Raw genomic sequence first — 15,811 nt, forward strand, 5'->3', positions numbered from 1 at the left:
GGGCCGAGCCGCCTTCCGGGAGGCGACGCGCGGGGGAGCCGGGAGACCCGGGGCCCCCGGCCGCAGCGCCCCAGGTCCCCACTGCCTCGACTGTTGCTTGGCGGCGGTAACGCAGCGGGCAGTAAACGCCGTCCCGAGCCCCAGGTGTGTTCTGTCGGCCCGCGAGTCCCGCGGCGGAGGCGAGGTGGGACGCTGCTCGCCGAGGACGGGCCGAGCGCGGCTGATTCACTCTTCAGGTGTCACCCGCGCCTGGCCCCGAGCCCCGGCAACCGCGGGGGCCCGGCGCGCCGTGGGCTAGGGCCAGGCCGGGGAATACCTCGGAAGGCCCCCACCACGTACAAGGAGTAGGACGTGCCTGACACATTCTTGTTAAGAGTTTTATTTTTAAAAAGTCTAGGAAGCAGCTGGGCGTAGTGGTGCACGCCCATCATCCCAGCTCTCAGCAGCTGAGGCAGGAGGATCTCCGTGAGTCGGAGGCAATCCATAATGAGTTCAAAACCAGATTAAATTACATTGGGAGATCCTGTGTCAACCCCCTCCCCCCAAATCTAGGAAGCACTTCTTAAAATTGACATTTATAGTGCCCTGTGTGGTTGCTGCAGGAGGACTTCTGTTGTGTCTTCTCCGTTTTCACTATTCCATAGTTGACTTCCAGTGATGGTAGATGGACCAGGAATTTGGGGATACTTTTTCTCCAACACTTTTCTCTTTAGCCAACTCTTTATGACTGGATAATAAGTTGAAGTTACTTAGCCTGGGGTGTCACAAGTGATTTTCCGAGTTTTTTCCTCCATGTGAGATTTTGGGGTGGCAGTTAAGTCCTAACAAAAGACAGTAAATCAGACAAAAACTGGAATTAAAATCTAATCTGTTAATTTAGCAGCAGAATTACTTTGTTTTTTGTAAACATTAGGTGACTTCCAAAGGTATAGTGGCCTACTTAAAGTTACATTTCATATTTATGTTTACTGTCAGGATGTTCCTTGGTTATTTATTTAACATTCTTATTTGTAAAGATGTATTTGGCAACTGTCATACTCAATTAACTATATAGCCTTTTTTGTACTACACTCTCACTCTTCCATCTACAAATGCTTAGAAATATTGAAAGGTAAATGATTTCATGCAATGGTGAATTTGAGGACCGTGGCTTGTGTGTTTGATTGACTTTAACTCTGATTAGATACAACTGTGCCCTTCATGATCCCACACTACTGGCACACAGTGGGTTCAGGACTGCCAGGCATACGTTAGTTAGTGTCCTTAATTATGTTTCTAAAGGGCAAAACTGACTGTCTGATGTTGGTCAAATATGGATAGATGTGGGTGCATCTGTAGCAGGAATCCCTTGAGAGAATGTCACCAAAGCTGTCTTTGTTAGAAGCAGCTAATCGTACAGTATTATTCTGCACTTACGTTTCCATTCTTTCGTTGACCTGCTTACGCTTCTGTTCCCTAACAAGCTCCTTGTGGTGAAGTGATCTGTAATAATGCTATACACTCATTTCTCCATAAGCAGTTTGCTTTGTTTTGTACAACTTGGCCATTTAAACGTAGTCCTCCCTGGTGACAGGTAAAACATAAGGTTATGCGCAGAGCCTGTATGTGAATCATGGCTGTTTACCCAGGGACCCAAATGTCCTTTATATCTGCTGGGTCAGATTGTCACCTGCATCAGGTTCTAGAAGGACATGGACTGTGCTAGCAAACTCACTCTGTGTAGTACCCAGTAGAGTTTAAGTTCAAATAGATGCCTAATGTTTTGAGGATTTGGTTGTAGGTTACTTAGTTTTCTCCAGGTACCTTCAGTGCTTCCAGGTCCAGCGTATTTGTACTCATCATCTGTCATCCTCGTCTTCCTCGAGGTTGACTAACTCTGTTTTTGGTGCTGTGGAGAGAAGCAGACATTTGTCTTATGCAGTGAACTAATATGCAGACCAGGACTGGGGCGGGGAGTGGGCAAGTCCTCAACTCTTGATAACAGTTCAGTCCATTTGGGCTAGAAAGTTTGTCTTGTGAAGACAAATAACATCATGCTGGCGGAACTTCCTGGTATAGTCTTGACTTAGTTCTGAAACAAGTTCTCTCTTACCAAATAAGGTTCTATTTCTGTCCCTCCTGTGAAACAGTGGCATAGGACCTTTAAATAGTAAAGGTGCTCTGTTAAGATCTTTTGTTGAATACAATGGAATAAAAAAAGACCTTCTGTTTTCTGTGGAGATTTGTTTTACTCCATTCATGGTTGTTTGGTGTTTGTTTTCTCTTAAGAAGGATGACCAGGTGCCCAACCAGTCTGAATGCTGAGGCAGGAGCATTGCTTCAGCCCAGGAGTTCAAGGCCAGCCTGGGCAACAACAGCAAGACGCTATCTCCCAAAAATAGTACAAAAGTGTCTACTGTTTTAAAATTCCTGGTGACATATTGACTCGTGAGTGTGAGTAGTAGGTGAAAGGCTGCTGAGCTCTGCAGCTAAATGTGTTCTGCTGTTGAGGGAAAGGGCAGTGTCTTAGGTCTTGTGCCACCTTATCTATAAAAGTTACGGGTTTTAAAGTGCACGGAGACCCAAAACTTTGCACCTAATTAATTACATTCACAGGTACTTACAGTTCCGTACTAACATAACTTGAAGCTCATGCGTGTGCAGGAGAACCTTTCTTCCGGGGGTATATGTGGTGATGTTAAACCGTCTTGTTGGGGAATTTAAAAAATTTTCTTCCATTAAGAACTCAGAATGCAAGATGAGCTTGAGCACAAAGTAGTAAGACTTAGAATCACTTTTTATCCTGCTCCAGGAAGGCTTCCTTAAACAGGATGTGAAAGATATAGTTTACTTGTGTTTCTTATGATGTTGCTAAAGTATAAAGGGTTAATTGTTTTTCGCTACCAGTTATTTGGTCATTTTTATTTTTAAGTACAGGTTTTCATTTTTTAAACCACTAATTTCCTCATAGCTTTGAGTCTTGTCTTTGTGGTAAGAAATTTAGAAACCCATTTCTTGAGGCAGTTAGATTAAAACTTGAGTTCATCTAAAGGGAAAGACATCTTCCAGAGGAAGTGCAGTGACCACTCCGCTTCCCATAAAACACATCTGCCTGTGACTCTAGTGTAGCAGTCTGGAGGGTAAGCAGTCTTTCAGAAAGGCGTCACTGAGCAGAAAGGGTGCAGCCATGGGTTTTAGCTGAGTGGCTCATGAGTCTAATTCTGTGATGATCTGTTCGTCCCCTTTTAGGGAGAATTTTCTGTTTCTTTGCTGGTATTCTGATTATTCGATGTTCTAGTTTACTAGGCTTGCCATGACAAAGTATCACAGACTGTGTAGTTTACACAGCAGAAATTTGTTGTGTCATCTTCAAATTAGTTGTTCAGATTACCAGATATAAGCAACTCTATCATTTTTAATGGTATTTTTTTGTGTTTTATTTTTTATTCTCTTTAATGGTTTGATCCATCTTGCATTCTTACATCTGGTAATCTGAGCAACTTCATTGAAGGTAACAGTATGTAATATAACAGCTACTGTTAATTCCTATCATTTTGTTCTGAAACCCAGTATCATTTGTATTGTTTTTGTCTATGTTGTTGGTTTTCTGCTGTTGTTTTTTTTTTATGTTATTCTCTTTAAAATAAAAAAAAAGAAATTTGTTTTGTCGAAGTTCAGGAGGTTGGAAGTCTAAGATCAAGGTGCTGGAGGGTTTGATTTCTTTGGAGGCCTCTCTTACAGATGTCAGCTTTCTCATGTGTTAACATGGTTGCCTGTCTCATGCGTCCTGAGTCTGTCTGTGTCCTGATCTCTTAGAAGTACACCACCTATACTGGATTAATGGTCACATGCGTGACCTCACTATTTTATTTTTGGAAGGCACCGGGAATTGAACTCAGGACCTCACACTTGCCGGTCAGGTGCTGTGCCACTGAAGTAAATCTCCAGCTCAGTGGCCCCATTTTAATTCCTTTACCTGTTAAAAGGTCCTTTTCCCAAATATAATTAAATTCTAGGGGGTTGAGGTTAGTCAGGGCTGCCACACATTAATTTAGGGGGAGACATAATTCAGCCAGTGGTTCTTGAGAATGTCAAATTTCCTTCCCTGGGAGTTGAAGCAGGTGCGGTGAACCTGGGGAAGAAGCAAAATCTGTGGTTTTTAATGTTCTGTTTCTGCTTCTGCAGATACTGGGCTAACTTAAAGTTGTGGTTCAAACAGAAGATCAGCAAGGAAGAGTTTGACCTGGAAGCTCATAGACTTCTCACACAGGATAATGGTAAAGTAATTGTCTGGGGAGTTATGTTATTGCTCTCTAATTTTCCCAGATTCAAGAAATGAAATTTTTTGAAAAGTAAAATTTTAGTTTTAATGATAGATGCAGCCATCTTAATGTGGATATTTAAACTTAAATGTAAAGGATGGCAGAATAGGGATGTTCAAAAATTCTTTCAGGCTAAAGTAGAGATTTTCTCATGTTGACAGTATTTTGTATTTGACTTTTGACAACCTTCCCTTTTCAGTCCATTCTCACAACGATTTCCTCCTGGCCATTCTCACGAGGTGTCAGATTTTGGTTTCTACGCCAGGTAAGGGAATGGAAATACTTGCACTGTGTGTCACTACTGTACAGATACAAGCTCTTTTACAGAGCCATTTTAAACCTGGTGACTTCCCTGTACTTACATTTTTTGGTCTTTATGTAAACATTCGCCTACATTTTAGAGAACTTAAAAGTTAAGTGAAAAGTGAAGAAGAAGGTGGGAGGAAATAAAGAGAGGGCCCTTGATAGTAGGGAAGGTGAATTACATGGTGGGGAAGCACAGTATATGTTGGGAACCTGGGCTTTGATTTGCATTCTAAGTAAGGTAGCTTTAGCATGTGTGTTTGGTAGGGCAGGAGGTAGGGGAGAGCCACATAATGGGGAGGTTGGTGAAAACCACACTCCCTACATCAGCCTAAACAGTTATAGATAGAAACCTTGATTCCTTAGTTTTTGGGGACTAAGTGGTAGATTGAGTTACAGTTTACCTCTTTAAACCATCCTACTTTTAATCAGGCAGAAACAAATAATTAGGTACATTAAAAGCTTGTCTCATGATAAAAGTTGTCCTGGACTTTTTAAAAGCTTGGATTCATAGGTACCTCTTGGATATGTAGGTTAAATTTTTTTCTCCCCAAGTAATTAGGGTAATTCTGATTATCTTGTATCAAAATCCCATGTTTTATCAAGAAATGGTAGGTATTTTATATCATCCCTCTGTGTGGTTATATCTAACTTCTGTTATGTAGTAAAGATTCACGTAAGGTCTTCTAACCACTAATTTCTCCACTTTGAAAGAAGTTGTTAGTGATGTACAGCAGAGTGGGCAGTGGGCATTTTTGTCAGTGAAGGTTGGTGTTAGAGGAGTTGCTGCTCCCTTGCCCTTCACCATGCCATCTGTACAATCTCACACGGTGACAGATTTCTAGTGTTTTATTTAGATAACCAGAGGCGGGCTTTGCCCAGACCTCCTCTATGTCCAGAATTGGATCATAGATATAACCTATTTTGGTGTATAAAATTAATTTGAGCAGAAAATCCAACATCATAAAGATTATATCTTACTTGTTAGGTAGGTATATTGTAAAGTGCCACACACCCAGAAGATGAATGAAATGATTACAAATAAAAGCTGCTTGATAGGGCTCAAGAGACATGAGTTCAAATGAGGTTTTGCCACTAGCTTATATAGTCAATTACTTGTGCTTCTTAGCTTTCACATTTATATAATAGGTACAGTAATATCTACTCTATAAGTCAAAGGAGAAAAGGTAAAAAAATATAAAAATGTACTTTAAAAAGTAAAAAAAAGCCAAATACCTATGAAATTGTATTAGTAAGTATAGGTAGCTGATTTTAATTAAATAAAAACTTGATATTCTTCAGTGTGTATTATTGGTTATTTACAAATAAGGGAAGAAATGCTCCATTTGGAACCTAAGAATGTATTTCTCCATTGGACACTCAATATTTGTTTCTGCTAAAATAAAACTAATAGGGGCTGGGGATTTAGCTCAGCGGCAAAGCGCCTGCCTGGCAAGTGCAAGGTCGTGAGTTCGGTTCCTGGTACCGGAGAAAAACCAAAAAAAAAAAAAAAAAAGTACACGTAAAATAAAACTAATATTTGCTAGCAACAAAGAAAATTACTATCAAAAGTAAAATGTAGTTTTGTGTACTTAACCATTGTGGATGAGTTGTTTTCTTTTTCTAAGCCAGGCAGAAAAGATGATTTTAGTAATACTACATAACTGAGCGACACCGTACATCCTCATGGCTCTGTGTCCTTATAGATAGCAAAACGAACTTGCTTGAGAAAACAAAAATCCTGACACCTGCCTGAAGGCCTGTCAAACCACAGGGAAGTGTAGGATCAAGTGCTGGGGAAAACCTCCCTTTGGCCAGGGTCAATCCTTCTGCTGTGTGTCCTCCAAAAGCATTTCTCCCTGCAGCAGCAGCTTGTAAGCTTTGGTCTGCAGACCTCCTGTGTGTAATCCTCTGTAGTGGTTGATTGATTATGTCAACTTGAGAAGTTTAGAAGCAAAACTAAACTTGGCTCAGCAAATGGCTCACCCTAGGGTGTAGAGGAGCCACCCTAAGGTGTACAGGAGCCGCCCTAGGGTGTAGAGGAGCCAATTTCTGAGCCAATTTTAGTTATGCTTCTAAACTTCTCAAGTTGACATAATCAGTCAACCACTACATCCTCCGTATGTTCAATTCACTTTTTTGTCACCTAGCATCCACTTCCATTTACCTGGAGTCGATCTCTTAGGACATCGTTGCAGATTGGCTGACCTTACCCAGTGACATCAAGCTCTGCCAAGTTAGACATCTCTGCCTTGTGGCCCTGTGTTCTCTTGAGATTCCCTCAGTTCTTTTAGGCTGTTTAATACATTCTTTAAGTTGGCCGTTTTTATAGCATTCTCTTGTTTTGTGAATACATGTCTTCTCAAGCTTTTCTGAAGTTACCAGTTAGAAATGCGTCAGTCTTTTTGCACTCCCTCTCTGGGATGGCTATTGTTTGTTCAATTAACTCAGTCTTTCTGGGCCATCATTTGGATATGGCTTGTCCACCGTGGGCTCCTGTGCTGGCAGCTTGGTTCTCAGTGGAACAGTGGCACAGTTGTGGGGTCTTGGAAATGTGGGGCCTGGCAGTAGGTCACTGGGGGAGCTGCCTTCAAATGGATTTCGGAAGCACTTGTGGGACTCCTGAGCTCCTCAAAGAGTGAGTTGTTACTGAAGCCAGCCAAGTCTGACCCCTGATTGCTTTCTCCTTCCCATGTGGCTGTGTGATCTCTCCTTCTGTCGCGAGGTTCTCATTGGAGCTGAGCCCATGCAGGCGCCATGACCTGGAATCTCCAGAGCTGTGAGCTAAATAAGCCCCTTTGCTTTGTAAAGTTAGCCTGCCCCAGGTATTTGGTTATAGTACCAAAGGGGGGACTATGGCGTCATGTTACTGAATGTGGTCAAATGTGTGGTGATTCGTTGTTGTCCTTTTCAGCTTAAGAAGGTAGGATAGAACTGTGGGGACTGCTTTCATGAGCTGACAGGAAGCTGGGCATTAAACTAGGGGTCCCCAAACACCAGCATGCAGGGAGCTTTGCTACAGGGTCCCAGCATTCCTACCAGCTACTGTAGTAAGTCCCAGAAACTCTGTCAGAAGAGACTGGAGGAGAGTTGTGCCTCCCTCCCCATCTTCTTGACCCCAACCCACCCATCACTGGTTCCTGCTCCATCCCTTTGTGCATGTGTCCTCTGGGGTGTGGATCATAGTTCCACAGAGGGCCCTGCACTTGGTTTGGTGCTTTACCATCACTGTCTTGAACTTCTTTACTTGTGACCCAAGGTCCTCTTGTTTTTCTTTTATAGTGAGCCCAGCCCCTGGGGTGAGGGAAGGTGTTTCTGTGGATGATTTTAACTATAGACCTGCCAGTAGTAATCACTTTCTGCCTTAGGGATTCCCTGCTGGTTTTTACTACGCATGGTCTCCACATCCAGACTCCTGTGGGTTTCAGCTTGGCTTTGGCCTCATTTGCCATCCTCTTGCCTTTCTTGGGTTGAAGCTTCCACGTGTCAGTTTTGTAAGGCAGCCCCGTGTTAGGCCATCCTGGAAATTAAGGGGCTATCATCTTCTGTTTTATCTCTTCTCTTGAAAGAGAAGCAGTATGTGTACTCAGTTCACCATCTGGGCTAGAGGGGATCAGTCCTGCTCTATAATAACACTATCGAGAAACAGAACGCTCAACAAACACCAACTCAAAATGTGAAAAACAAATTTGTCTTCCTAAAAACATAATTTTGGTTACAGCTAGAGCAAAATGTGATGTGAGAGGATTTATAATTTTGTGAGGAAGTACAAAGAGAAGATCTCAATTTGAGCATTCATGATTTATCTTCATTACTTGAGCATGGCATGCTTTTTAGTCCCAAATGAAAACACACTTAGCAGTTATCAATTGACATGATTTCCACTGATGGTGACTGTTTTTCTCTCTTGTAGAAGGTGCTGGATCTTTGCCCTGGACAGGGGGCTCTGCAGCCAAACCTGGAAAACCCAAGGGCAAGAAAAAACTTTCTTCTGTTCGTCAGAAATTTGATGTAGGTTGCTTTCCCAGTAGATCTTGGTAACCTTTGGTTTAAGGGTAATGTGATGAACTAGGTTTAGTTTTTGAATATATATTGAAATACTGGTAGTAGAGTTGGAAGAAAAAGGATAGAGTTAAGGGAGAAGGAATTGTAAATGTGAGTTGGAATGTTTAAAATTCTTGCTTGTTACTGGTTAAATTTTACGTTATCATTAACACTTGCTTTTCCATTATGCAAATCTGTGCCCGTTTTTTCTGTTCAGTATTTTTCTTGAGTGAGTAGTGTTTCTCAGGTTGAAGGCATCTTTTCCAAGCATTAGTGGTCCTGATGATGCCCAGCCAGGTCCTAAGCCTTTTGGGACCAATGTAGGCCTTTTGGCCATAAAATTGATAAACATTTTAGAATAACTTGAATTTTTCAGTGTATTTCTAGGGAAAGATGTTTTCCAGAAGTGCCCCTTTTAACGGTAGATGGGATATTGATACTTTTACTGACTAACACCAACATTTACTTCTTTCTACCTTTACTCTCCGTTTTATATCCGTAATGATATTCAGTCTGTAAGGTCTCAGCGTTTCCAGAAAGGCATCCCTGGTTTAAAGAGACACCTTAAATGTAAACTATAGTATTATAACCAGAAAATTAACAAGTAGCTATTGTTTTTTTAAAAAAACTTTTTATTAGTACATGTATGCAGTACATAATGATTACATTCATCATGGGGAGTTGGTACATGTACATAGCACATCTTAATGCTTTTATCCCTTCCTGGGTGCAATGTTGTCTTTTAACAATATAAGCAAACCTAGACAAACTGTCTTTATGACTAAAATTCTTTTCTTGGGCATCAAACCCAAAGGTGCTGTACCACTGAACTACCTTTTTTAAATTTTATGCTTGGGTTTCTCTAAGTTAACTTGTGATGTAAATTAACTTGTGATGCTCCTGCCTCAGCCTTCAGAGTAGGATTACAGGTATGTGCGACTGTCCCTGGCTTCTACAAAATGTTTCGTTGGGTTTAAGCCAAAGCTGCCAGGCACATATCTCCCAGTGACGATAGAGATATAAACGGGCCATCAGAGTTGCCTGAGGAAAGTTGCGACTTTATGAATGCAAAAGATTTTAGTGTAACTGTGTTCTAGATAGGTTCTGTGTTGAGAATTGTAAGTAGAAAATAACAGTAACTATATAGTTAACAGGCTGTTGTAGCTTTGTCTTGAAGTATTTGTTAGTTAGGTCTATCTTATGGGTTAGGTAGGCTTAAGTGAAGCATTAATTATGTTTTTATTTTTTGCTCCTACTTATTTATGGTTATACTTAAACTTCTCTGACTTTTTAAATATAGTTGTGTATCTGTTCGTACTATTTTCTTTTTTTTTGAGACCTCACTATATAGTTCAGGGTACCTTTGAATTCATTATGTAGCTCAGGCTGGCCTCGAACTCTTGGTGATCCTTCTCCCTCAGCCTCCAGAGTGCTGGGATTACAGAACTATGCCGCCATACCTAGCTTCCTTCTCTGTTACTTTGAGCACAGGAGCATACATCCTGTGATCACTTAGGTATTAATTGAGTAAACTGAATACATATGTTATTCCCTAAACTTACGATTTCTCTGTGTGTGAATGAGTTACCCTTTTACCTTTTAATATTTTCCCCGTGTTGTACAGTTTTGGTGGCATCAGTATACAGGATCTTACTTTAGCCTGACATGTGGATTACTTTTTTGTGTCTTACTACTTTTACTGCAGTGGATGATTCTGAAGTGTTTTTACTCACAGCATAGATTCCAGCCTCAGAACCCCCTCTCTGGAGCTCAGCAGTTTGTGGCCAAGGACCCCCAAGATGACGACGACCTGAAACTGTGCTCCCACACAATGATGCTGCCCACCCGTGGGCAGCTGGAGGGGAGGATGATAGTGACCGCCTACGAGCATGGGCTGGACAACGTGACCGAGGAGGCCGTGTCAGCTGTGGTCTATGCGGTGGAGGTTGGTTTGCTCCTGGCAGAAATGACTTTACGGATTGAATGTGACAGGCTTGTGTGTTATATAAAGTTGAAGTTGCCAGAAAAGAACCAAAACGTCAGTCTGTTCTTACAGAGTTGTTGCCATGGAAGATGTTTCCTTTCGAGGGGGAAATACTTGGCGTTCTAAAGCACTACCTTCACTCAGTAAACTAAGCATTCAGAGAGGTTGCTGGTGGCATCATACTTCTGCTCAATCTGGTGTTGGGTTTGTCAACAAGGGAACCTTTTTAAAGGAAGGAAATGAGGGTGGATATCTTAATGATTCAAGTCACTTGTTTTTGCTGAGTGACAGCACCTACCAGTCAATTTAGCACCTAACTGAGGGATTCTTGTCTCAGCACACTGTTGCATGTATGCATTCATTTATTTAGTTATTTCACAAAGTGTACATTTCACCTACCTGCCAATGCTGGGTAACAGTAGGTGTTTCTTTTCAGTTCTCTGGGCCTCATTTTCCTTATGTATATGTCAAAAACAGTAACAGCTATCTCTGGAGGTTACAAACATCTGATGAATTCAGTATTAAATCACACACTGCTCTCTTGACTAATTCCTTTTTTTTTTGAGCCAGGGTCTTGCTGTGTAGTTCAGGCTGGTCTTAAACCCACTAAGTATGGTGATCTTCCTGCCTCAGCCTCCCGAGTGCTAGGATTACAGGCCGCCGCCACACTTAGCCTTGACTAATTCTTTTGTGTTTATTTCCTGTGTATCTTATTTATGTGGCTTTTGAGAGAACAAAGGTTCTTTTCACTCAGGGATTTTGATAACCGATAAATACCAGATCTTAAAACATTTTATCCCATTTTAACCAAGTTTCAAGGTAGTTTGTCTTTTTTTAAAAAAATAGTTTCTTAAAAGTCACTTTTGAAAGAGGAGCCAATTTAGAGACATAGAATCTTTTAAAATAAATTTTACTAGAGCAAGCCCTTTTTTTTTTTTTTTCCCGGTACTGGGAATCGAACTCACGACCTTACACTTGCCAGGCAGGCACTGTGCCGCTGAGCTAAATCCCCAGCCCAAGCCCATTTTTAAAGAGAACTAACAATCAGCATGTCCCAGTCTCTCCTCTACCCTGTTGCTCTGGAGGGTCTCTGTAGCTCTTCTGTTACTGTTCTTGTGGTTCTCACACGTGCTAGCCTGTCCCACGTTTCCATCTAAGTGAGATAAACAGCTTTTTGTTAATGGAAGATTTATGATTTGCTTTTAACGAGATTGTGCTATTTATTTGTTTTTGCAGAATCACCTTAAAGATATACTGACCTCAGTTGTGTCAAGAAGGAAAGCCTATCGATTACGAGATGGGCATTTTAAATATGCCTTTGGTAGTAATGTAACCCCACAGCCTTACCTGAAGAATAGTGTGGTAGCTTACAACAGCTTAATAGAAAAGTAAGTGGTTTCTTTTTTGCTTCTACCCTTTGCTGGTGGGTTACATTGAGCTTATGTAATGACCACTGTCATATAATGGGTTATTGTGTATTTGCAGGATTAAAGTGCCTTTGACAGCAGTACAATTTTTTTTAGGTCTTATTCTTGCATGCTGTCTAGTGAATTACTCTGGCACTCTCTTATTGGAAGCAGAGTCCCTGGGTTTGGGCTGCTGTTTAATGTGATGGCCTCCACTGTCGGCTGTCGAGTGGAGACCCCGTGGGTCATGCTTCCTGGTGGCCCTGAATGGTGGGGTGCGGGCCTGCTCTCAGCCTGATGCATGGACTGTGATTGTTGGGTCAGGGTTGTTGGGCTTCTCAGAGGTGGAAGGAAGACTGGTGGATGTTTCGCTGGGTCCTCCTCTGACTTCTAGCTCAAGATAGTGACTTGTGCTGGTGTCTTCTGATTGTTCTTGGCTTCCCGGTATGCAGATCTGGCCTCTTAGCTCTGAGATTCCCATGTCCTCACTCCCTGAGGGCTCCCGGGGCCTTGCTTACATCCTGAGGCAGCCCTTTATGAGGTGGTCTAGATTACCTTTATCCATGTGTTGTCTCTCATTCTTCTCTTCCCATTCTTCCCCACACCCCTGCAGCAAGATAAGTTTAGTTTGAATCTTCAGGCCTTGGGAAAGAAAAAGCAATAATAAAATTTTCTTCATGGTTCTAGGAGTGACTGAATTACCTCTCAGTTCAGGACTTTGTGTATCTGATTATTGGGCCAGTTAGGGAGAAGAGAAGCCACAGGGAGATGCAAGTTCAGAGAAAAGTAAGGCTGGCAGGGTTGGGAGGAGAGATGGTGCTGAAGAAGGAAGAGAAAAGGCAGGTGGGGAGGGACAGCTGAGAGTTGAACAGGGCAGTTGTGTCAGTGGTTGGACCAGTGTCCATTTCAAGGCCGTGGTGGAGACCTCCAGAGGGGTCACAAGGCCCAGGTTGTTGAGCACCACCGTAAATTGTGCTCTCTGCTGAGATTGTCCTATGTGATAATTCATTGATTAGCTCTCATTCAAGCGTATCTGTTTGGGATGGTTTCGTTTGTAAGTCATTATTCCCTAGAGAGGACGAACTAACCAATTACAAAAATGGCCCTCGTAGTGGGGCTTGTTGGGGGCAGTGTTTTTGACTGTGCCTGGAGACTTCAGTCCCTGCTGGCCAGTCCTTCTCCATAGCTGCTGTTCTAACAGGACCTCTTTTGTGCGATGCTTCAAACCCACACTAGTTGTTGCCCCAGTCCTTTGTTTTACTTCCTTGTTATGTAATCAGACAGGTTATCTCTCACGGTGCTGTAAGGTCAAAATCATGCCTGACTTCTCCTCTTGAATTCTATGGGGGAGATAAGCAAGATCTGGATTGGCTTTCCCCACCCTCCACTTAGCCCGTGCCGTGCCGTATCTTTCCTTATTTTTTAGTTTTGAGCTTGTTGTCTTACTGCTACACACTTCCTTGTCCAGGTCATTCGTTTTCAGTTCTGTATTTCTTTAGGTTTTCTATTAAATTTTTAAGAGCAGGAATCGGTTTTGAACTGGTAGCCTGAGCTAAGTAAATCATTTTAACATTATAGAGGAAGCTGGGTAAATGTAGTTGATTATACTTCATTTCTAGCTTGTAGATGGGCTACTTCTAAAAATTAAAATTATGGACAGTTCGTGTATGCATTGAGTGGGTTTCTAATGCATTTAAAGGTACTACTAATAAAATGCATTCTCGCAAACCACTCTATCTACTCAGTTGTCTCCACTATACATGCTGGGAGTGTTTCTCAAATTGTTCTTTTCAGCCCTCCAGCCTTTTCTGCTCCCTGTGCTGGTCAGAATCCATCTTCTCACCCCCCCCCTGACGATGCTGAGCAGCAGGCTGCACTCTTACTGGCTTGCTCTGGGGACACACTGCCTGCCTCTCTGCCTCCAGTGAACATGTATGACCTTTTTGAAGCTTTGCAGGTAATTCTTGACTGCTTAAAGTTTATCTGGATTTATGGACAGGTTAAGAGATTCTTCAGGTCTGCAAAAATATTCACTAGTTGTTTTCTACTTTTTGGCTGTTTTTCATGTTTTATTGTTTATTTTTAAAACCATTGATACTAGCCTTATTTTCTAAGTTGTGAGCCTAGGAGGCCTTCCTATTTACCTTCCTCATCCTCTGTGTATCCAATTCAAAAAAAAAAGAGAGGGAGAAGGAAAAACAATTCCTTTGTTCCCTTACTCCTATTTTAGAACCTTACTATCTCCTTGTTTTCTTATTATCTCATCTGGGATTCATTAGGTTCTGACTTAAAATTTATAGATTGTGTGTCTGTTTTGTTAGTATAAACCTTTCGTTATGTTAGAAAAATAAGTCTACTAAAGTATAATTGGAAACATGCTCATTTTTCAATCTCAGGTACACAGGGAAGTCATTCCTACACATACTGTGTATGCCCTTAACATTGAAAGAATCATCATGAAACTCTGGCACCCAAATCACGAAGAGCTGCAGCAAGACAAAATCCACCGCCAGCGCTTGGCAGCCAAGGAAGGGCTTTTGCTCTGCTGAGTAGGATTTGAGGGTATGGGACTCTCACCAAATTCATTGATTATTGAAAGTTAAATGTTTTGGGGTTCACATTTCAAGACTGAAATGTACAGTATATAAATATAACCTTTCCTATGGAAATGCGACCTTGAGTGCATTTTGTGTTGCTACTATGAAGCCATTAATATAAATCTAACTGATAATGACCCATGTTTATATGTATTTGTTCCCAGTTATGGGAGCGGGCATTGTAGAAGTTCTGTGCCTGGAATGGGGATGTTTAGGCATCTGAGGCTTAGTGTCTTATGGTCTGCATGTAAGATAGATGACATCCGAGAATAAAGAAGCTGTCTTAACTTAGTTCTCATGATTAGCAGGACATTGTTTTGTTCAGTGACATCATATGTTCCGTTTCTGGCAAGTTGTAAAGTTTCTGCCTCTCCTAAAGAACTGTGCTCATGTATTTTGGTTGAAATAACCTATACAGTGTTAAAAATCAGATACCTCCTTTAATAACCCATTTTAATTTTTAACAGTGACATGTAGTCCCCAGTTTAATATTATAGAAAATAATTTGAAAAGGCTGTGCTATTAGAAAAAGTCAGATTTTTTCTTTACATGTAAAACCAAAATCAAAACAAAACTCTTGGAATGCAATTAATCTTATAAATGTGTTCCTATAACAAGTTCTTGTTTTAGTGTTTATCTGTCCAAAGACTCTGATTGACATGCTTATTTAGTAATTCCTACAGAATGTGTTAATCTATCTGAAAACGTTGGATTTATGTTTGGTAATTTTATTCCTATTAAATAGCTGTTTCTATCTTTTCAAGTCATAAAGTGAAAATAATTTACATTTGACAGTGTTACTTGATAACCCACTTTTTTTTAAAAGATATGTTGCTTTTTTACTCATAGTATTGATGGATAGAGTGTATAGACGGGTTTATGTAGTTTTAAATAACGGATATATAGATATGTATATATAGTTCATAGATCTGGATCTGTGTATTTGATTTTGTACTTTAAATGTGACAAATAAATGTTTTGCGAGAAAATTTTTTGTGGTTTATTAAACATATAAAAAATATACCTTGCACAGAAACAGGAAAAACATTGCATTATGAGATTTTGGCAGAGACTTCAACAACATGTACTAGATGAGGACTGAAAGGCAGGTTCCTATTATGGTATGCCATTTCTTTCTTGTGATGTGCAGAGTAAGACTAACAGAAAAAATTAGCA

At 41.1% G+C, this 15,811-nt stretch overlaps 1 protein-coding gene across 2 annotated transcripts in view; it reads left to right on the plus strand.

Annotated features, from left to right (window-relative positions):
• Positions 1 to 15,624, plus strand: part of Tada1 (transcriptional adaptor 1) — a 16,404-nt gene extending 780 nt beyond the window's left edge. Inside the window, exons 2-8 of one of the 2 annotated variants that reach the window (XM_013521452.1) lie at positions 4,165 to 4,256; positions 4,501 to 4,566; positions 8,518 to 8,615; positions 10,354 to 10,593; positions 11,869 to 12,020; positions 13,833 to 13,995; positions 14,435 to 15,624. In XM_013521452.1, the coding sequence (XP_013376906.1) occupies positions 4,165 to 4,256; positions 4,501 to 4,566; positions 8,518 to 8,615; positions 10,354 to 10,593; positions 11,869 to 12,020; positions 13,833 to 13,995; positions 14,435 to 14,587 (964 nt within the window). In that variant the 3' untranslated portion in view covers positions 14,588 to 15,624. The remainder of the gene's footprint in view (positions 1 to 4,164; positions 4,257 to 4,500; positions 4,567 to 8,517; positions 8,616 to 10,353; positions 10,594 to 11,868; positions 12,021 to 13,832; positions 13,996 to 14,434) is intronic. The other variant, XM_005398237.2, reaches the window with a different exon arrangement.
• Positions 15,625 to 15,811: the final 187 nt, after the last annotated feature.

Source organism: Chinchilla lanigera, unplaced genomic scaffold, assembly GCF_000276665.1.
Source record: "Chinchilla lanigera isolate Chin_1 unplaced genomic scaffold, ChiLan1.0 scaffold00061, whole genome shotgun sequence".
NCBI lineage: Eukaryota > Metazoa > Chordata > Mammalia > Rodentia > Chinchillidae > Chinchilla > Chinchilla lanigera.